This window comes from Terrapene carolina, unplaced genomic scaffold (assembly GCF_002925995.2).
Source record: "Terrapene carolina triunguis isolate 2854851 unplaced genomic scaffold, T_m_triunguis-2.0 Scaffold211, whole genome shotgun sequence".
NCBI classification, from domain to species: Eukaryota; Metazoa; Chordata; order Testudines; family Emydidae; genus Terrapene; species Terrapene triunguis.
In genome coordinates this window covers 24,619,804-24,643,634 of record NW_020664562.1, presented here as the reverse complement: position 1 = coordinate 24,643,634, position 23,831 = coordinate 24,619,804, and the positions used below count along the sequence as shown (strand labels likewise).

At 42.9% G+C, this 23,831-nt stretch overlaps 1 protein-coding gene across 3 annotated transcripts in view; it reads left to right on the top strand.

Annotated features, from left to right (window-relative positions):
* LOC112109892 (volume-regulated anion channel subunit LRRC8D) overlaps positions 1-23,612 on the top strand; it is a 95,946-nt gene extending 72,334 nt beyond the window's left edge. For all 3 annotated transcript variants that reach the window (XM_024204619.2, XM_024204620.2, XM_024204621.2), the window contains one exon: positions 20,739-23,612. In XM_024204619.2, the coding sequence (XP_024060387.2) occupies positions 20,741-23,314 (2,574 nt within the window). In that variant the 5' untranslated portion in view covers positions 20,739-20,740 and the 3' untranslated portion in view covers positions 23,315-23,612. The remainder of the gene's footprint in view (positions 1-20,738) is intronic.
* Positions 23,613-23,831: the final 219 nt, after the last annotated feature.

Here is a 23,831-nt window from a genome sequence, read left to right as displayed (position 1 = left end):
CTGGTCCCGGTGACTTGTTACTGTGAAGTTTATCAATTAATTCCAAAACCTCCTCTAATGACCCTTCAATCTGTGACAATTCGTCAGATTTGTCACCTACAAAGGACGGCTCAGGTTTGGGAATCTCCCTAACATCCTCAGCCGTAAAGACTGAAGCAAAGAATTCATTTAGTTTCTCCACAATGACTTTATCGTCTTTAAGTGCTCCTTTTATATCTCGATCGGCCTGGGGTCCCACTGGTTGGTTAGCAGGCTTCCTGCTTCTGATGTACTTTAAAAAACATTTTATTACCTTTTGAGTTTTTGGCTAGCTGTTCTTCAAACTCCTTTTTGGCTTTTTACACTTAATTTGGCAATGGTTATGCTCCTTTCTATTTACCTCACTTGACTTCCACTTTTTAAAAGATGCCTTTTTATCTCTCACTGCTTCCTTTACATGGTTGTTAAGCCACCATGGCTCTTTTTTTAGTTCTTTTACTGTGTTTTTTAATTTGGGGCATACATTTAAGTTGGGCCTCTATTATGGTGTCTTTGAAAAGTGTCCATGCAGCTTGCAGGGATTTCCCTCTAGTTACTGTACCTTTTAATTTCTGTTTAACTAACCTCCTCATTTTTGCATAGTTCCCCTTTCTGAAATTAAATGCCACAGTGTCGGGCTGTTGAGGTGTTCTTCCTACCACAGGAATGTTAAATGTTATATTATGGTCACTATTTCCAAGTGGTGCTGTTATAGTTACCTCTTGGACCAGATTCTGCACTCCACTCAGGACTAAATCGAGAATTGCCTCTCCCCTTGTGGGTTCCTGTACCAGCTGCTCCAAGAAGCAGTCATTTAAAGTATTGAGAAATTTTGCCTCTGCATTTCGTCCTGAGGTGACATGTATCCAGTCAATATGGGGATAATTGAAATCCCCCACTATTATTGAATTCTTTATTTTGATAGCCTCTCAAATCTCCCTTAGCATTTCATAGTCACTATCACTGTCCTGGTCAGGTGGTTGATAATAGATCCCTACTGTTATATTCTTATTAGAGCATGGAATTACTATCCATAGAGATTCTATGGAACATGTGGATTCATTTAAGATTTTTACTTCATTTGATTCTACATTTTCTTTCACATATAGTGCCATTCCTCCCTCCCTCCCCGACCTGTTTTGTCTTTCCGATATATTTTGTACCCCCGAATGATTGTGTCCCATTGATTGTCCTCACTCCACCAAGTTTCTGTGATATCAATTATATCAATATCCTCCTTTAACAGAAGGCACTCTAGTTCACCCATCTTATTATTTAGACTTCTAGCATTTGTGTACAAGCACTTCAAAAACTTGTCACTGTTTATTTGTCTGCCCTTTTCTGATGTGTCAGATTCTTTTTTATGTGAATGTTTCTTGTCTGATCTGGCCCATACTTTATCCTCTTCCATCCTCTCCTCCTGACTAAAACCTAGAGAATCTCTATCAATAGACTCTCCTCTAAGAGAAGACTCTGTCCGATCCACACGCTCCTCTGCAGCAATCGTCTTCCCCCCATCTCTTAGTTTAAAAACTGCTCTGCAACCTTTTTAATGTTAAGTGCCAGCAGTCTGGATCCACTCTGGTTTAGGTGGAGCCCATCCTTCCTGTATAGGCTCCCCCTATCCCAAAAGTTTCCCCAATTCCTAATAAATCTAAACCTCTCCTCCCCACACCATCGTCTCATCCACGCATTCAGACTCTTAAGCTCTGTCTGCCTACCTGGCCCTGTATGTGGAACTGGAAGCATTTATGAGAATGCCACCATAGAGGTCCTGGATTTCAGGCTCTTTCCTAGCAGCCTAAATTTGGCCTCCAGGACATCTCTCCTACCGTTCCCCACAACCACCGGCTCCTCCCCAGCACTACACATAAGTCTATCTAGTTGCCTCCAGAGATCCTCAACCTTCGCACCAGGCAGGCAAGTTACCATACGGTTCTCCCGGTCATCGCAAACCCAGCTATATATGTTTCTAATGATCGAATCTCCCATTACTAACACCTGTCTTTTCCTAATGACTGGAGTTCCCTACCCCGGAGAGGTAACCTCAGTGGGAGAGGATACCCCAACATCATCTGGAAGGAGGGTCCCAACTATGGGAAGGTTTCCCTCTGTTTCCATTGACTGCTGCTCTCCTTCCCTGAGCCTTTCATCCTCCTTAACAGTGCAGGAGCTGTCTGACTGGAGGTGGGATAAATCTACAGTGTCCCGGAAAGCCTCATCAACATACCTCTCTGCCTCCCTTAGCTCCTCCAGTTCCGCCACTCTCGCCTCCAAAGCCCGCATGCGGTCTCTGAGGGCCAGGAGGTCCTTGCACCGAATGCACACATATGCCACCCTCCCACAGGGCAGTAATCATACATGCTACACTTAGCGCAATAAACAGGGTAGCCCCCACTCTGCTGCTGAGCTTCTGCCTGCATTCTCTCCTACAGCTACCTAGGTTAATGAGAGGGGTTTTGTTTAAATCAAGAAGTTTTGATTATAGTTTAGTTTAAAGGTTTTAAAGAATGGCAAGTGTACCTTGCCCCCCTTCCCACTCCCTCTCAAAACTCCCTGTTAGCGGCCCCTGGTCGCTGACTCACTGCTTTATAAAGCCCTGGCCTTCCTGATAGACCCTGCCTCCTGACTAAGGCTCAGCCAATGAACAGAGGCTTCTAGATTTCAAACCTTGTTTAGAAGCTCACAGCTTCCAACTGCTGGCCACAGCACATGGTCCTTCAAACAAACAGACAGACAGACACAAGCTCAGCACACAGCAAGTAACCCCCAAACACACAGAGTTTGAAAATCACTGAGGAAAATACTCTGAATGCTAATGTTACTTCTGTAGTATAAGATCACCATTACCTGTGTTCTGAATGGCTTATTTGCCAGCACCAATTGTGGTGTGATGGGCCCTTGTGAAACATATTGGCAGGGATAAGGGGTTTTTTTAAAGCAGGGTTTAGTGAGCAAGGAGACTGCAGACCTAGAAGAGAGCAAGTCTGTCAGAGCAGTTTTCTTCTTGTTGTTTTACTTCATCATTTTGTGCAGGTTTTTGAGGAAGTAGATCATAAAACACAGTTAGTGGTCTGTGCATGTCAGCAGAATCCCAAGATAAAAATACAGTCTCTAGGCATATGTATAGTGTGGGTGTATTTTATTTATTCATGAGTATTGAGAATAAAGCACACCTAGTGCACCCAACAGTTATTGTGCTTGGTCAGTGTAGGTACAACACATTCTCTGCTAGAGAGAACATGTTGTTATATTTGTAAGAGAAAATATCTAGTAAGTTTAAAAACAAAAACACTTCCCTTCCGTTCCCCTCTTTTCCCCCCCCCCCCCCCCCCCCCCACAAAATAGTCCGGATTCAGAGGGTCCTCTGGCAATAAAACCAATGGTGTTCAGCAGTGTTGGGGGGAAGGGGCAACAGGGATCTGCACCCTCTATTTGACATAGGCCATGCTCTGGATGGCTTCCTTGTATGATAAGGGCAGGCAGGGATGAGGTCAGAGGACTGGATCCTCCAGTCTCTGCATGTGTACACACACACACACACACACACGTTTTGAATAGAGGAGAGAGGTCAAAAAGACTTTTCCTGCTATTGGGCTGTCATGACCACATGGGCTGAAAATAAAAGTAAATTCAGCAAACACATCAGGGATTAGGGCCCTAAAGATCCTTGGGGCTTCAGTGTTTTTTAGATGTCTAAAGTGATTACAATAAATATAACTTTACTCTCACCTTCTACCCCCCCCCTTATCCTACTGTTTCTTTAAATGAACCTCTGTTTTAATGGTGGAGAAGCAAACGAAGGTAAATGGTGCTTATGCAGAACCACATGTACTTCACTAGAAACCAAAGAGACATCGGTTCATGGTGAGGCAGCAGGCTGCATGTATGATGTTTAAAATCTGTCGCTCTGCTCACCAAAGTGGGGACAGACGGACGGGGACACACACCCTGCACAAATTTCACTGTGAAAAAGAGAGAGAGAAATAGCACATTTTGGAACCTGACTCTCAGCCCACATACAGTATATGGATTATAGACTCTCATAACCTTATGTGATCATATAATATGCCCAATCAGGCCAAGTTAAATGAAGAGCAATCATATTTAGTGGTGCCTTTACTGCGGCAATTAAACAACAAGTTGTTTTGCCAAATTCTCTTGTGTACACAAATCCATTCTGTATCTTTATCAATATTACTGGTTGTGTGCATCTTAAAAATTCTCTGGAATGGGATGTGAACTTTGGGTATATCTGTACTGCACACTCCTTATGGTGGCCTGTCGCATACATATCCTAGCACAGGTATAAATAGTAACGTAGATGGTCTTACCAGAGGTGAAGACACACCTGACTCTTTATGGACTCTTCATGGCTCTCTACACACCCAAGCAGGTCCTATCCTGTCTACACTGCTATTTTTAGCAATGTGGTGTCACGCTGACTCCCACACTAGAGCTTTTCAGTGCCGCATGTAGCTACACACCGTAGTGTGGACGCAGCCTGCTTTTCACTGTGGGTATGCATACCCTACATGTCATTGTCAGTGCTGTGCAGTGTAGACGTACTCTGTCGATCCACAATCTCAATATAGTCTAATTATAGATAGTGTCAAGCAACTAATTACTGCGTAAGTAACACACTTCACTTGTGAATCTGTAATTTAACCTGAAATAAATGCTACTTCTATTGTCTCTACTCAGATCCTTGTCTCTTGTAAAATGTGAGTTAATCTGGTACTCATTTTAGCACTAGTCTGAAGCTGTTTGTGCATAGCTCTGGTGCACTGTCAGTCTTGACCTGTAGCACCAAGTATTGTTCTTGTCTAGGTTGGGCGCTGGTCCCTGAGATCTCCCTGATACAGTTTAGGAAGGTAGCAAGCTGGTCCCTGGTATCAAAAAGGTTGAGAAACACTAGTCTAGGATACTTATTTGGTAGACATTAAAAACTGTGCCAGTTTGAGCATTGTAAATGTACATGTTGTACATAAGCAGGAATTAGAATCAACCCATCAAATTTGTTTCCTGGTGACTGAAGCTAGCATTTGATTCCAGATATGCAGAGGTGAAAGGTCAGTACACAAGGTTCTTGTGTGGCTTAGTTCCATTAACAATATCTCTTAGGCCTGGTCTACACTAACACCCCAATTCGATCTAAGGTACGCAACTTCAGCTACGTGAATAACGTAGCTGAAGTCGACATACCTTAGTTCGAATTTACCGCGGTTCAGACGCGGTCCACACGCGGCAGGCAGGCTCCCCCGTCGACTCCGCGGTACTCCTCTCGCTGAGGTGGAGTACCGCAGTCGACGGCGAGCACTTCCTGGTTCGAATTATCGCGTCCAGACCAGACGCGATAAATCGAACCCGGAAGTTCGATTGCCAGCCGTCGAACTACCGCGGTAGTGTAGACCTGGCCTTAGTTTTGTGTGTCCTCCTTTCCTAGGTGGTGTGGCTCATATTGATTTAAAGCATGTATAGCTTTTAAAACACTGACTCTAAGCTCCTATTTAGATTGTAAGCTTTTTGGGGCAAGGACCAGCTTTTGTTCTGTGCTTGTACAGCACAATAGGGGCCTGTGACTGGAGCTCCTAGGTGCTATCATAATTAATAGCATTTAGCAAAGCTATGGGAGTCTGCAGTAAAGACAGTGTTAATGCTGTGGGTATATACCTCATGAGTTATAACAACTGCAACAGGAAATGCTTTCTGCTCCCTCCCCTCTCTACTCTTTATTACCCTCTCTTGATTAGCTGTTGTGTTTGTGCATGAATGGGAATAGTAAACACTGACTAGTGAAACTACTATTGAGAGTCATGTTAATGAACCTGAATCTCTACCTTTTTTTTTGTTCTTCATGACCTCATTTATTGGCTTCCTGCAGCTCTACCTTTGTGACCTCTGCTTAGGCTTTCAGCTCACTTATACTCCTGTTATTCAAAGCTTCTGCTTTCTTCCTACTCTGAGATTCCTATTCTCCACCCCCTACTGCCTTGGCACCTTTTATGACCCAACTGGGGATGGGAGAGGGCCAAAGATACAGAGGCATGCGTGCACAGGGCAATTGCAATTAGAATACTATTTGAAACCCTGCCTCATGTACCTCTGGTTGTACAGCTCTCCCCATGTGAAGGGGTTACTCTTTCAGATGTATTCTGCCCATCTGGCCTAACATTCCCTTGATTTGCTGCTGCGACTGGGGAGAAGGCAGAGATAGTGACAGTTAGACCAGCATAAAGGGACCTTAGTGTAACTGATGTCTACACTACGAAATTAAGTCGAATTTATAGAAGCCGGTTTTATAGAAATCGGTTGTATACAGCCGATTGTGTGTCTCCCCACATAAAATGCTCTAAGTGCATTAGTTCGGCGGACCGCGTCCACAGTACCGAGGCTAGCGTCGACTTCCGGCGCATTGCACTATGGGTAGCTATCCCACAGTTCCCGCAGTCTCCGCCGCCCATTGGAATTCTGGGTTGAGACCCCAATGCCCAGATGATGCAAAACAGTGCTGCGGGGGGTTCTGAGTACCTGTCGTCAGGCCCCTCCCCCTCCGTCACAGCAACGGCAGACAATAGATTCGCGCCTTTTTACCTGGGTTACCTGTGCAGACAACATACCACGGCAAGCATGGAGCCCGCTCAGCTCAGCTCACCGTCACCATATGTCATCTAGGTGCCGGCAGACGTGGGACTGCATTGCTACACAGCAGCAGCAGTTAACTGCCTTTTGGCAGTAGACGGTGCAGCATGACTGGTAGCCTTCATTGGCGATCTGGGTGCCGGCAGCCGTGGGGCTGGCAGCCGTAGGGCTGCATTGCACCAGCCCTTGCCTTTTGCCTTTTGGCAGTAGCTGGTTTATTACGACTGGTAACCATCCTCGTCGGACAGCAGTGGCTGTCGATCATGGGCACCTGGGCAGACAATGATGGTTATCAGTCGTAGTATACTATTTTCTGCCAAGCACCCAGTTTTCTGCTAAGCACCCAGAAGAGGCCGAGGGCGATCTGGGTGCTGGCAGACATGGGGCTGGCAGACGTGGGTCTAGATTGCTACACAGCAGCAACCCCTTGCCTTGATGATGATGGTTATCAGTCGTAGTATGCGAAGTATGGGGTAACATTGCTACACAGCAGCAACCCCTTGCCTTTTGGGCAGTAGATAGTATATTACGACTGGTATCCATCGTTGTCATACTGCAGTGGGTATCAGATTGTGCAGTAGACCTGAAGGCTAACTGCCAAGCGCCCAGTATTTGCTGCCAAGCACCCAGAAAATGCCGAGGGCTATCAGTCATGCTGCACCGTCGTCTTAAGATGTAAAAAATAGATTTATTCTGTATTCATTTGCTTCCCCCCTCCCTCCTGCTAAACCCAGGCTTTTGAGTTCAGTCTTTGGGGGGGGCCATTCTGTGTGACAGTTGTTTGTGTTTCTCCCTGATGCACAGCCACCTTTCTTGATTTTAATTCCCTGTACCTGTATGCCATGTCGTCACTCGCCCCTCCCTCCCCTAGTCCGTCAGATACTAGTTTCGCGCCTTTTTTCATACCAGGCGCCATAGCTAGCACTGGGATCATGGAGCCCGCTCAGATCACCGCGGCAATTATGAGCACTATGAACACCACGCGCATTGTCCTGGAGTATATGCAGAGCCAGGACATGCCAAAGCAAAACCGGAACCAGCCGAGGAGGTGGCGATTAGAGCACGGCGACGAGAGTGATGAGGAAATGGACATGGACCTAGACCTCTCACAAGGCAGAGGCCCCAGCAATGTAGAAATCATGGTGTTCCTGGGGCAGGTTGATGCCGTGGAACGCCGATTCTGGGCCCGGGAAACAAGCACAGACTGGTGGGACCGCATCGTGCTGCAGGTGTGGGACGATTCCCAGTGGCTGCGAAACTTTCGCATGCGTAAGGGCACTTTCATGGAACTTTGTGACTTGCTTTCCCCTGCCCTAAAGCGCCAGAATACCAGGATGAGAGCAGCCCTCACAGTGGAGAAGCGAGTGGCGATAGCCCTGTGGAAGCTTGCAACGCCAGACAGCTACCGGTCAGTCAGGAATCAATTTGGAGTGGGCAAATCTACTGTGGGGTCTGCTGTGATCCAAGTTGCCAGGGCAATGAGAGACCTGGTGATATCAAGGGTAGTGACTCTGGGAAACGTGCAGGCCATAGTGGATGGCTTTGCTGCAATGGGATTCCCAAACTGTGGTGGGGCGATAGACGGAACCCATATCCCTATCTTGGCACCGGAGCACCAAGCCACCGAGTACATAAACCGCAAGGGGTACTTTTCAATGCTGCTGCAAGCCCTGGTGGATCACAAGGGACGTTTCACCGACATCAACGTGGGCTGGCCGGGAAGGGTACATGATGCTCGTGTCTTCAGGCAGTCTGCTCTGTTTAGAAAGCTGGAGGAAGGGACTTTCTTCCCGGACCAGAAAATAACCGTTGGGGATGTTGAAATGCCTATCGTGATCCTTGGGGACCCAGCCTACCCCTTAATGCCATGGCTCATGAAGCCGTACACAGGCAACCTGGACAGGAGTCAGGACCTGTTCAACTACAGGCTGAGCAAGTGCCGAATGGTGGTGGAATGTGCATTTGGGCGTTTAAAAGCGCGCTGGCGCAACTTACTGACTCGCTGAGACCTTAGCGAAAAGAATATCCCCATTGTTATTGCTGCTTGCTGTGCGCTCCACAATATCTGTGAGAGTAAGGGGGAGACATTTATGGCGGGGTGGGAGGTAGAGGCAAATCGCCTGGCCGCTGATTACGCGCAGCCAGACACCAGGGCGGTTAGAGCAGCACAGCATGGCGCTGTGCGCATCAGAGAAGCTTTGAAAACCAGTTTTGTGACTGGCCAGGCTATGGAGTGAAACTTCTGTTTGTTTCTCCTTGATGAACCCTCCGCCCCTCCCCCCCCCCCCGGTTAACTCTACTTCCCTGTAAACCAACCACCCCACCCTCCCCTACCCTCGCCCCTTCAAGCACCAGTTGCAGAGGCAATAAAGTCATTGTTACTTCACATTCATGCATTCTTTATTAATTCATCACACAACTAGGGGGATAATTGGAAAGGTAGCCCGGGATGGGTGGGGGAGGAGGAAAGGAAAAGGACACACTGCAATTTAAAACTTTAAAACTTATTGCTATGGAAATCATCTAGGGTGGAGTGAGTGGGTGGCCGAAGGCCCCCCCACCGTGTTCTTGGGCGTCTGGGTGAGGAGGCAATGGGACTTGGGGAGGATGGCTGTTGGTTACACAGGGGCTGTAGCGGCGGTCTCTGCTCCTGCTGGCTTTCCTGCAGCTCAACCATACGCTGCAGCATATCAGTTTGATGCTTCAGCAGCCAGAGCATCGATTCTTGCCTTCTGTGTGCAAGCTGATGCCACCTCTCATCTTCAGCCCGCGATTCAGCACGCCACTTCTGCTCTTCTGCCCGCGATTCAGCCCGCCACCTCTCCTCTTGGTCATATTGGGCTTTTCTAAAATCAGCCATTGACTGTCTCCACGCATTCTGATGGGCTCTGTCAGCGTGGGAGGCAGTCTGTAATTCTGTGAACATTTCATCACGTGTCCTTCGCTTTCGGTTTCGAATCTTCAGTAGCCTCTGTGAAGGAGACACATTTGCAGCTGGTGGTGGAGAAGGGGAGAGGTGGTTAAAAAAGATACATTTTAGAGAACAATGGGTACACTCTTTCACGTTAAATTTTGCTGTTCACATAAAACAGCACATGTGCTTTCGTTACAAGGTCGCATTTTTCCTCTTATATTGAGAGTCTCCTGGTTTGGTGTGAGAGATCACTCACGCAGTGCCAGGACACAGATTTCAGCTTGCAGGCAGCCATGGTAAGACATACAGTCTTTGGGCTTTTTTAACCTTCTTAACATGTGGGGATGGTTTCAAACAGTACTGCCCTCATTTCTCATACCAAGCACCCGTTTGGTTGGCCATTTAAAATGGGTTTGCAATGTAAAAGGAGGGGCTGCGGTTTCAGGGTTAACATGCAGCACAAACCCAACTAATTCCCCTCCCCCCCACACCCAATTCTCTGGGATGATCACTTCACCCCTCCCCCCCACCGCGTGGCTAACAGTGGGGAATATTTCTGTTCAGCAGAGCAGGAAGGGGCACCTCTGAATGTCCCCTTAATAAAATTGCCCCATTTCAACCAGGTGACCGTGAATGATATCACTCTCCTGAGGATAACAAAGAGCGATAAGGAATGGATGTTGTCTGCATGCCAGCAAACACCAGGACCATACGCTGCCATGCTTTGTTACGCAATGATTCCAGACTACGTGCTACTGGCCTGGCGTGGTAAAGTGTCCTACCATGGCGGACGGGATAAGGCAGCCCTCCCCAGAAACCTTTTGCAAAGGCTTTGGGAGTACATCCAGGAGAGTTTTCTGGAGATGTCCCTGGAGGATTTCCGCTCCATCCCCATACACGTTAACAGACTTCTCCAGTAGCTGTACTGGCCGCGATTGCCAGGGCAAATTAATCATTAATCATTAAACACGTTTGTTTTTAAAACATGTGTAATATTTACAAAGGTACACTCACCGGAGGTCCACTGTGTGCCCGCAGGGTCTTGGGTGAGTTCGAGGGTTACTGGTTCCAGGTCCAGGGTGATAAACATATCCTGGCTGTTTGATAAACCGGTTTCTCCGCTTCCTTGCTGCTGTGAGCTATCTACATTATCTCCATCCTCATCTTCCTCGTCCCCCGAACCCGCTTCCCTGTGTGTTTCTCCATTGAGGGACTCATAGCACACGGTTGGGGTAGTGGTGGCTGCACCCCCTAGAATGGCATGCAGCTCCGCGTAGAAGCGGCATGTTTGCGGCTCAGCCCCGGACCTTCCGTTTGCCTCTCTGGCTTTGTGGTAGGCTTGCCTTAGCTCCTTAATTTTCACGCGGCACTGCTGTGTGTCCCTGTTATGGCCTCTGTCCTTCATGGCCTTGGAGACCTTTTCTAATATTTTGCCATTTCGTTTACTGCTTCGGAGTTCGGCCAGCACTGATTCATCTCCCCATATGGCGAGCAGATCCCGAACCTCCCGTTCTGTCCATGCTGGAGCTCTTTTGCGATCCTGGGACTCCATCACGGTTACCTGTGCTGATGAGCTCTGTGTGGTCACTTGTGCTCTCCACGCTCAGCAAACAGGAAATGAAATTCAAACATTCGCGGGGCTTTTCCTGTCTATCTGGCCAGTGCATCTGAGTTGAGAATGCTGTCCAGAGCGGTCACAATGAAGCACTGTGGGATAGCTCCCGGAGGCCAATAACGTCGATTTCCATCCACACTAACCCAATTCCGACCCCATAAGGCCGATTTTATCGCTAATCCCCTCGTCGGAGGTGGATTAAAGAAACCGGTTTAAAGGGCCCTTTAAGTCGAAAGAAAGGGCTTCGTCGTGTGAACGTGTCCAGGCTAAATTCGATTTAACGCGACTAAAGTCGACCTAAACTCGTAGTGTAGACCAGGCCTGAGAATCAGGCTCATAGGCTCTCTCTGAATTGTTGTTCATAAATCAAAAGAACACTGTCAAATAGTTTAACCCTAATGGACCAAAACCTGGGAGGTGCTGAGCACCTGCAGCTCCCATTGAAGCCTGTTTTGGACTAGGATGAACAGAAATGTTAGGAAACTTTCTTTGAAAGGGGAAGGGGGCCTGAAACATTCCCCTCTGGTGTGAGAAATAATTTTGCTGCTCTAAGCATAAGCAGCACTGATTAGACCCCACATCTGTGTATGGTTGATTTATATATCAGTACTTTCAAGCAATTATTAATTAAATGGGTGGTATGCAGGGTAGATAAAAATCAATGATTTTTTTTAAAAAATTGGATTTTTTTTATAAAATGGTTTTTTCCTTAAAAAGCATCTAAAGGTAGTTTTAATTAAGATCATTATAGCTCAAAGATATCTCATCATGGAATAGGGATTATAAATTCTAATTTTATAGTATGAGACAATATATTCATGTAATGTTTAATGTTTTATAAATGAGTTCCAACAGTTCATGGATTAGGGACCCAATCTTATGGGGTTCCACAGGCTTCTGTATAGATTATTTAGGTTAATCTTTCTATCTATCCACTGGGACTCAGCGCTCAGTCTAGAACAGTGCTTCTCGAAGCTGGTCCGCCGCTTGTTCGGGGAAAGCCCCTGGTGGGCCGGGCTGGTTTGTTTACCTGCCGCGTCCGCAGGTTCGGCCGATCGCGGCTTCCACTGGCCGCGGTTTGCTGTTCCAGGCCAATGGGGGCTGCGAGAAGGGCAGCCAGCACATCCCTCGGTCTGCACCGCTTCCTGCAGCCCCCATTGGCCTGGAGCGGCGAACTGCGGCCAGTGGGAGCCGCGATCGGCCAAATCTGCGGACACGGCAGGTAAACAAACCGGCCCGGATTGCCAGGGGCTTTCCCTGAACAAGCGGCAGACCGGCTTTGAGAAGCATTGGTCTAGAAGATACCATCAGAGATGCTTAGTTTGAAAACTGCAAAACTGTGGATTTGTGTCTCCAAATGTTTTAAATAAATAAATAATAGAGGTGAGAAATAACAGACAACTCTATTGTTTCTCTGCAAATTTGTGTACACAAAATCAATCCTTTACCTCTCTCTAAAAGTGCAGAGTTTAAAAAAGTTCAATGAATAGAAGATTGTTGGGGGTGGAATAGATCTGGACAAGGAGAAGAAGTCTGGAGATAAATGTGAGAAGCGAGGGACATATGCTTATTTTGTTAAAATATTATATGTTTGCTGTTGAAGAAAAAATCCAGAATACTTAACGTTGTTGTTTTAGTTAACTAAAACAATTTAAATGTCTGTCTGGTGATGTTCTCCTCCTAATACAGCATAGCAAGAAAATCCTCCGAATAATGATTAACCTGTTGAGTTGGAGATAGTTCACCTCCCTATGACTTCATAAATATCTGCTTTAATTACCTTTGGTAAATGAAATAACCAAACAATAATTCATTTTCTGATATAGCTGTAAAACTAATCTGAAAAGTTTTCAAAATAAATCACTGTTTGAAAATGTATCATGTGTACCTTCTAAAAATGAAACCTACATCTATCTCTGAGTTGTGAAGAATATGTATTAAGGTTGTAACAACCAACAAGAATGCACTTTTATGTAGAAAACCATGTTTAAATCGAGTCTTCCTGACTAGTGATTAAATTATTATTTAAATCAATTAGATTTAAATCAAATCCACCCTGGTGGTATGCAGGGAATATAGAAGGTAAACAGTAAAATAGCAGGATTGAAAGTTAAGTTACAAGGTGTTTCATAACCAGAAAAAGTCTAGCTTTGAAGGACAGAAAACTTTTGAGGAGTAGAAGAGAGGGGTTTTATAGAATTTTTTAACAAAAATATTGAGCAGTAGTCTGACATTGTTTATAAAACAGGAATCCCATTTATGACACGAAGCTAATGAAGCACAAAGTTTACATACCCAGCATATATAAGGAATAATAGAAGAGGGTGGGTTAGTTGATGATAGACATTTATTGCACCCTGGCATCATGCTTGGTGCTGTCTGGAAAGAGGAAGATAATGGCTTTGAGGCATGTATGAACAATCTAATCTAGACAGAGGATACTTTTCAGACCCAGTGATATGCTGGGAGAAGATCCAGCCCTTTAGCTGTTATCTTTTGATTCACTTAATGTACTGATTAATTAGCATGATTCTTTTTCTCTTTTTTAATCTTCAGGTACAAGCTACAAATTATGGTATAGGGCAATGGTGTAACTTCTTACTTTTTTTAACGCTAGAGTTAAACTGTTATTCCTAATTTTTTAATTGCTCTTTGTTTGGAATTCCTCCTTCAACTTTCCTGAAATATTTTCCTTGTCCATTTGGCCCCAATTGTTTTTCTAAATTAATATCTCATGCTTTATAGTATAGCAGGTCTCACAGAAGTGCCTACCTGCTGTACAGTAATTTTAGTACTGTAGAAAAAATTACTTTAAAATATACTGAAATCAAATGAATAAGAAAATTCCATCCTTCCTAAGATTGCCTAGCCTAAAATATCTAATAAATGAAAATAACATATGCTAAGTTAAAAGACTGACTAAATTAAAAAAACAATCAAATTGTGAAATGTAAGTTCTAATGATTCTTAAGGATGATGACTTCAAAGGCAGGAAGTGTGAGTGACATCACAAGTAGCAGAAATCTCATTGCAGCTCTCTTACTCACGGCTTTGGTGTGAGATGATGATGTATTCTGTGATACCTTCAGTCACACAAGAAGTATCAAAAAGCAGAACTGAGAAACATTTAAAATAGTTATTGAAAATCTATATATATATTTCTGTGCTGAATTCTCCCCAAGACCTGATGAGTAGGAGCACTCAGCATAGAAATCTGCACTTTGCTGAATTCTCAGTTTTGATTTGTACGTCACTTACAAAGATAATCGTCGCCAGCACTTTGAATTGTACCTGGAATGGAAGAGGTAGCAAAACACAATTGTCATGTGCTTATAACTATTATTCCATCCTATTTCTCTTGAAATGGGAGACGATATTGGTAGGTTGCCATCATTTCTGTGAGTAACTAGAAGCAGCGAGTGATCCAATGGGACAGGAGACTTTAAACCATGCTAGGAAAGGGTGATGCTACACACCCAAGTAAAGTTTGAGGCACAGTCTCCTCTGAAATGAATCTGTCTTCTGGCATTGATTATGCCTTGTCTAGGTTAAACTTCAGGAAGTTTGCTCCCATCCAGATTTGAACTTCCACTAGGTTCAGTAACCCTATAATCCAGGTTTGGTGAAAATGAGGCATAGAGGTCAATGTCATCTGTATGATGGTGCCACTGGGTCCCATAATGCCTGATAATCTCTCCCAGGTTCTCTGTATACACATTATCCAGGAGGGACGAAAAGATCAAATCCTCTGGCCCCTTGCATTAGGTTCCTTGGGAAGAAGAGAAGGTGTTCTCAATACCATTCTCTGAGATCTCTCTGAGGAAGTGTGGAACAACTGTAATCCCTCATACACCAGCAAGACACTGCAAGTATCAATCTCATCATCCACTATATTAAGTTCACTTCTAGTCACCCCATCTTCTATAGAGTATAGCACAAACAGAAAAGCCCTAGAGAACAGCAGTGTCAATGATCAGAGAGGCATGGAAAGACTTCTATATGAGCTAAGAATAAATATATTGGGACTATTTTACCTTTCTGAAGGTGATGATTAATAGCTAGGGCTGGTCCAAAAAAAAGAGGAGGGGGAGGGGGGAATAATGTGTGAGAGAGAGTGTGTGAGTGAGCTGAGTGAACTTCCTGTGTGGGGGGGGAGGAATTCATCTAGTTCAAACAGGCATTTTTTTGTTGGAAAAGTTTTGGCAGGAATATTTGATCAACACCAGTGAATGATGTTGATGAAATCATCTTTCCATTTTCAGAGGGGTACAAAGACAGGTGCCCCCCTCGCCCCCCGCTCTCTGTGAAATTAATGAAAACATGAAATGATTTATCAAATAGGGCCTGTAACTCAAAGATACTCCTGTTTTTACAGGAGCAGGCAGATGAATTTTGATCAGTGAGTACAGGAAGCAATGGGATGTAAATAAACATAAAGAATGCAAACCAAGATGCTGATTCCTATTCCAATGATTCCTTTAGATTTTACACTGATCTTATTTACAAATAGAATAGTTTAATTTCTGACCCAGTAAGAAATATCCCAACATGTCCACTCACTGTTTGTTTGAGTAGTTGCTTTCTGAGGTCTGCCAATGAAACTCCTGAGCTGTTAATCACATCTCTCAAGGGCTGTGCTAATACTTACTTTTCAAAAACTAATTAAAGGGAATTTAATTGGGCAGGCAACACAATTTATGTAATAATGGTTACAGTTGTTGATTTATCTGAAGCCTGTAATTTAGATCAGTAGTATTATTATCTTTCTGTCTGTGCATACGTAATTGCCAACGGTTCTCATTCTGCTCTGATTGTTTTAACTGCAAGTAATTTCTTTGGTTTTTTACAATCACATCTAAGAGAAAGTGAGACTTTATAGAGAATATTTTCTTTTTCAATAAAAGTACAGGTACATTATACTCAGATTAGGTTGGAGCCTTTAGGAATCATTAAACTGCCCTGATATCTACCTATATAATAGAATAAATTAAAATACTTTTAATTCTAGACCTCCCAAGTCACCTTCACAATGAAAGGGGAGTTGGTGCACTCATGCTGCCAGGACTTTGAAGGTTCTTTCTAAGATTTTAGGAGGAGATGAGAGCAAAACTGAGGTTCCTAACCTAGCTAACCATAATTTATCTGAAGAAGAGAGAATTCTCACAGAAAATTGCTTTCTGAATTGGGACTTGGCATTGCTGATAAATAATGATCCAAAGAGAGACTAAGATAAAATTCTATCATCTTGACTACTTAGATTGGCTAAATCAATGATTATTTTGTTGGAAGGTTTAGGTAAGGAGAGGAGGTTATTCATCAAAATACAAGGATTTCCTGTAGATAGCTTTCTTGTGTATTCCAGTTATTTATGTAGCGTTAAGCTGTCGTGTTGTAATAGCGATAATTGAAATGACTAGTTTTACATCAAAACTGAACTTAACCACACTGTCTTAAAGTAAGTGTCTGCTCTCTAAACTCTGTGCTAGGGAATGGAAATCACTGAAAAACATCTTCGGGAACCAGGACTTTCTAGTTTCAGTCCTGGACTATGGTGTCAAAAAAGCAGTGCTTCGACTGGGAGACTGGAGGCCTATTTACCATTTAGTGCCTGATGAACCACAAGGGCTAGAAGTAGATGGGTTTTTTACCACAGGAAATCTGGTTCTTGGCTTTCCAATGAAATGGTATGTGTTCTCCAGTGTTCTAAGAAGTCAACCTACAGAATAGGCTGCCCTGGATCTTTGCACAGAACTCCCATTGACTTCAACAGGAAGCCTGCTATAGTCAAAGTGTTGTTTATGGCCCTGGTTTTCTAATTCCAGGCCACAGATCCAAATTTAAACTATAGTTTGTCCCCCAATGCCGAATGAGTCTGATATTCCTACATTAGACTTACAGGAGTAATTCAGTTTCTGCCTTCCCATCAAACCTGATCCCTATCCCCAAAATGAAGATGAAAAATGGTTGTGAAAGAAATTGTTTTCCAGCTTATGAAAGGGTATTGCACAGTTTGAACATGTTTTTTGTTCTATAGTTTGTAAGTACGTAGAGCTGGCCTTTTTAGTAAAATAATCATAAAAACAGTGGCAAACTTGTTGTCCTGAGTTCAATTTAAGTCTCAAGTCCTCCAAATCTGCAGTAGATGGAATGTGAAAAATTAGCATTGAAGTATGAATTCAACTTTTATGGTTATTAGTTCAGTGAAATTGAGGAGATTGAAGACTTGTTGTGGAGTATATCGAACTCACTTGCAGCTTCTCAGAATGTGACTTATGAACTGTGTGGGCTTTTGAGGTTTTTTGTTTTTGTTTTTAACTCAGAGTGCCTAAATATTTTACAGGTGGGGAAAGGAGAGCTGGTTTTCAGTTCATAAACCCAACGATACTAGCTAGAAACTGTCTACCTCTCTTTTTATGCCATGCTGAATTTTAGATTGTAATACATCATCATTTTCCATGTTTTATAACTGCTAATCTCTGTTGAAACAGCAGTTCTTCTGTGGGCTTCAGTAACTTGAAAGAAAAGACCTGTTCAGAGAGCTGAATGCTGTTCTTGTGTAAAGCTCTTGTTACATCAAACTGGCTGCAGCCTACAGTAAGAGGATTACAGCAACTATCAAGTTTACTGGAACTTTTGAAATAATTTTGTGCATAGGACAAAGTCTGCAATAGATTATTTAAAAAAAAAAAATCAAAACCACTTGAACTCTTGAGCTCTGTCTCTATTTTGCGCATTTCTCCCCCAGCCCACTGGATGACTCTTAACTTGCTGATGGTGGCCAGTTTTCAGGTTATATAAATGTTCTCATGGCATCCTTTCTACACTGTGAAATTAAGCCCTGGGTGGCAGTGGTTTTAGGAATAGGTTCCCCTGAACTGAAAATGGCTTCTGCTAGCGTAGACTGAATGAAACCATTTTCTGCATAGTTAGCCTGTGTCTACATAAGGAAGTTTTTGAGAAAAATGCTGCTATTGTACTACCATCAGTAGCAGTAGTACAATGGTGGGAATGGTACAATAGACTGGCAGCTAGTTCTCTGGCTGCTGCATCGGCTGACCATGCTCAGCGTAGGTCTAGCTGACAATGGGCAAAGTACCAGTAGCTGTTGGTGGGCTGTCTTTGCTAGCTGTCTCACCACTGTTACCGTTCATTGGTGGAGAAATTTTATTAAAATTCTAGTGTAGACCAGACCTTGCAGAAAGTATCTGAGACCATCAGAAGCCTTATTTCAAAGCCCCTTTGAAAGATCTGTACAGGAAAAAACATTTTATTATTATTATTTTCCTTTCCTACACTGGGTGGGATAGCCATTTTGCCACCTATGACCCCAGCCCTGAGGGGTGGGAAGGATCATTATATGTTTATCTATCTACATAAATTACAAATGACTAACATACGGTGTCTGGTTCTGGTGCCATTGAAGTCAATAGGAGTTTTGTCATTGACTTCAGCTGAAGCAGTAGTGGGCCTTTCCAGCCTGGGGATGAATTCTCTTTACTGTGGAGGCTGTTCGTTTTGGGATTCCCCCAGAGTAATCATGGGCGCAGGAATCCCTGGTAAAATGGCTCCGGTGGAGCCACATTGAGTGGATGGCGTCAGTGAAGGCCAGCATCAGTCTGGAGGTACTGGGTCTCTAAGCAAATGACCAGATCCACCAGCTTTGTGGGTGGCCCCCACACCTTGTTTTGACAGAGGAAGGGAGGGAGAAAAGAACATGCTGTCCTCATCCCCTCCTACAGATCCTCATGGAAGACTGCCTCCCTCAAAGCTGTTTCCCATGAGTTTCCCCACAGGAGGTGATGATGTGGGCCATGGCTTTTGTGTTGTAGCTACAGTGCAGGTAGTTGTAGCAGCATGATGGCACTGACTCTTCCATTCTGGGCCCCTATTTTCAGGTGCCTATAACTTTCTGACTAAAATTTGGCTTTGGCTGAAATGTCTCCTGCTCATTCTCTGCCTAAAGGTGAACTCTATTTATATAAGAAGTTGGCCAAATGGAATGTGGCCAGTTTTTGGGTTCTGCACACAGATGTGAGCAAGAGGCAACTATTAATTGCACTATTTGGCCTGTAAATATTCAGTGTCTTAAAATACAGTCCTGCTATAGACTCTGTCCAAGCTTACTTGACAAGTATGAAGAAATATGGATTAGAAATAACCAAGTGATCACATTCTGTGCATGTACACTTGTGACTGTACCCTCTAAGTAACGAACAGCAAACTGAGGTGTACTTCTACATAGATCTGAACTGCCACACAGTTAAAATAATTAACCCAGCTGGTCCATCCTAGGCCTGTCTGCTTTGGATTCTCCTAGTATCCTGATTGGCCATTCTCACCATTAGCTACTCCTACTATGTTAAACTGACTGTGTGTGATACAGATTTCCCTTCCCCTCCTCCTCCCTGCCGCTTGTGTGGGTATAGGTGATGCACGTGACACATGCACTACATAATTACAGTTGAAATTACAAATTTTAGTCATGAATATAGCAGTTAAACTGGTGTTTTTACCACATCCTGGTTGCAAGGGAAGTTTATTCTTTGAACAGATGGGTTCAACCCTCCAGACTGCATAATAATAAAAGGAAACATCTATTTGATGGCAGTAAACTATGCTGCAACAAGGATTGGGTGGGAATCCAAATCAGATTTACAGTTCAAGGTAGCAATGGATAAAATTTAATTGGAAAACTAGTTTGCTATATAAACTGATTTCCAGATAATTCTTTTTTTTTTTTTTTATCTTCATTAACTGAGAAATGAGAGATTCTATCCATTTTCCAGACTATTTTAAATAGTTTTATTTATTTTATAGTAAGATATTCAAAATATTGAAAGCAGCTCTTTTAGTATAGAATTTTTGTATAATAGCTGAAACATTAACATTGCTAAGATGTGAGTTGGTGGTACCTAAAGAAAAGGATCTGATAACAAAGGAGTGAAATGTATTGGGGTTTTTTTGTTGTTTTGTTTTTTTTAGCTTATTTGAATGAATCGGAAATGAGAGGATTTGTCATATTGTTATAAGAGAGTGCAGAATGTTTTGCAAAATGTTTTCTATTTTTTCTGTTTTAAAATATACTTTTAATTAACACTAATATAGTGCTTCACATATTCAAAGTGCACAGTGCAATCACTTTTACAGAAACTGATTTTCGCAAGGTATATTCTATTTGCTATTCATGTTTTTAAAATATATCAACTACAGCTCTTAACAGTCCAGATATTTATATCATACAGTGCAAACCTTTAGCTCTTGTAATGTTAAGTGATGGCTCTCTCTAAATATAATTTGACAGTAAAGAGAGAGATTTTGTTGTTTTTGTTATTCTAGAGACACCATACACCCTTGAAAGGATCCTGTCTGGCTTGCTTCCATTTTATGGGGTGGTGGACAATAGCATACAATTCAACAAAATACAAAGAGCAGTGGAAAACTTTTTCAGATTCTATATGTCTTGTGATGTTACATTGTTCAATAGAAAATAAAATTATAGCCAGTCTGTCAGCAACAAATTATAGTAACTTATGTTTTGTTTTGTTTCAGGAATGTTTACCCTGGCAGAAGTTGCATCACTTAATGACATTCAGCCAACTTATCGCATCCTGAAACCATGGTGGGATGTATTTATGGATTATCTTGCTGTTGTTATGCTAATGGTTGCCATCTTTGCTGGAACCATGCAGCTGACCAAAGATCAGGTGGTCTGCTTGCCAGTATTGCAGTCTGCTGTAAATTCAAAAGCACAACCCAGCATATCAGGGAATGCTGATGTTACACCAGGATTTGAAGCAACCACTGATCAGGATAAAGAAATGGCAATGAGAACAGTTTCCTTTGAAAGTGCGCCTACCATAACACCAGACATACCACTGAGCAGAACTACCTATTCTCAGTTGCAATCTACTGTATCAAATCAGGAGCCGAAGAATGAGAAACAGGATTCTTCAGGCCGAAAAACCAATTTGGATTATCAGCAATATGTATTTATTAACCAGATGTGCTATCATTTGGCTCTTCCTTGGTATTCAAAGTATTTTCCCTATCTTGCTCTCATACATACTATTATTTTAATGGTCAGTAGCAATTTTTGGTTTAAATATCCCAAAACATGCTCAAAAATTGAACATTTTGTGTCTATATTAGGAAAGTGTTTTGAATCCCCGTGGACTACAAAAGCATTATCTGAAACAGCATGTGAGGACTCTGAGGAGAACAAACAGAGACTAACGGGTGCCCAGTCCCTGCCAAAGCACGTTTCCACTAGCAGTGATGAAGGAAGCCCAAGTGCTAGTACTCCCATGATAACCAAGACTGGCTTCAAGTTTTCAGCTGAAAAGCCAGTTATTGAGGTTCCCAGCATGACTATTTTAGATAAAAAAGACGGAGAACAAGCCAAAGCCCTGTTTGAAAAAGTTCGAAAATTCCGGGCCCATGTGGAGGACAGTGACTTGATTTATAAACTCTATGTTGTCCAGACAGTCATCAAGACAGTCAAGTTCATATTTATTCTTTGCTATACAGCTAACTTTGTAAATGAGATTAGTTTTGAGCACAACTGCAAGCCAAAAGTGGAGCATTTGACTGGCTATAAGGAATTTGAGTGCACACACAATATGGCTTATATGTTGAAAAAGCTGCTTATCAGCTACATTTCTCTCATTTGTGTGTATGGTTTTGTCTGTCTGTACACACTCTTCTGGTTGTTTAGAATACCCTTAAAAGAATATTCCTTTGAGAAGGTCAGAGAAGAGAGCAGCTTCAGTGATATTCCTGATGTTAAAAACGATTTTGCATTTCTTTTGCACATGGTAGATCAATACGACCAGTTGTACTCCAAGAGATTTGGTGTCTTCTTGTCAGAGGTAAGTGAAAACAAGCTACGTGAAATTAGTTTAAACCACGAGTGGACATTTGAAAAACTTCGGCAGCATGTCTCCCGCAATGCACAGGACAAGCAAGAGCTGCATCTCTTCATGCTATCAGGGGTCCCTGATGCAGTGTTTGATCTGACAGACCTGGATGTGCTGAAACTTGAGCTGATTCCTGAAGCAAAAATCCCAGCTAAAATCTCCCAGATGACTAACCTTCAAGAGCTTCATCTCTATCACTGCCCTGCAAAGGTTGAGCAGACTGCTTTCAGCTTCCTTCGTGACAACTTGAGATGCCTTCACGTGAAATTCACAGATGTTGCAGAAATTCCTGCTTGGGTGTATTTGCTCAAAAATCTCCGTGAGTTATACTTGATAGGCAACTTGAATTCTGAAAACAATAAGATGATAGGGCTTGAATCTCTCAGAGAGTTAAGACACCTTAAAATTCTCCATGTGAAGAGTAATTTGACCAAAGTCCCCACCAATATCACAGATGTGGCACCGCATCTAACAAAACTAATAATTCACAATGATGGCACCAAGCTTGTGGTACTGAATAGCCTTAAGAAAATGATGAATGTAGCTGAGTTAGAACTACAGAACTGTGAACTGGAGAGAATTCCACATGCCATTTTCAGTCTGTCTAATTTACAGGATCTGGATTTAAAATCAAATAGCATACGCACAATTGAAGAAGTCATCAGCTTCCAGCACTTAAAAAGACTTACTTGCTTAAAGTTGTGGCACAATAAAATAGTCAACATTCCTTCCTCCATTACCCATGTAAAGAACTTGGAGTCACTTTATCTCTCCAATAACAAACTCGAATCCTTGCCAGGCGCAGTGTTCAGTTTACAGAAACTCAGATGCTTAGATGTAAGCTATAACTCAATTGCAGTAATTCCACTGGAAATCGGATTGCTTCAAAATCTGCAGCATTTGCATATCACAGGAAACAAAGTGGATATTTTGCCAAAACAGTTGTTTAAATGTGTGAAATTAAGGACTTTGAGTCTGGGGCAAAACTGTATTACCTCGATCCCAGATAAAATTGGTCAGCTCGTGCAGCTAACTCACCTGGAACTGAAGGGAAACTGCTTAGATCGGCTACCAGCTATGCTAGGACAATGTCGGCTTCTCAGGAAAAGCGGGCTTGTTGTGGAAGATCACCTCTTTGACACTTTGCCTTCAGAAGTTAAAGAAGTATTGAATCAAGACACAAGCATTACCTTTGCTAATGGGATTTAAATACAGGTGTAACTCCCAAGCAACTGACTTCCAAGCAGCAAATGCTAGTGTACAAGTTATTACAAGATCATGAATTTTAGAAATACTGGAATCTTTATAAGAAAGAACTATTAGCAGGATGATAGGGGATGTAACTGAGTGTTCAGTGTTTGTAGCATTTTAAATGATCCTTTCCAATTTTTTTGAAAGAAAAAAACCCTTAATCTCAAATCTTTTTCTTCTAAATTGTTTGTAACTTGGATGCTGCCGCTTTTGAATGTTTACAAATTGCTTGCCTGCTTAAAGTAAATGATTGATTAAATTGATGACCTTTTTCTTACTATATAAGTTATTCTTTAATGTCTGGACTTTAATTCCCCCCCCCCCCAATGCGCAAAAGTAAGTTGTTTCTACTACAGTATTATCCTAAAAGCACTTGAAATGCACATTGGTGTGTAATGTAGTATTAATCCTCATACATTGCTGCCTCACTTACTGAGGATGTATGTCTGCCTTTGATGTTGTGAATTGCTGCAAA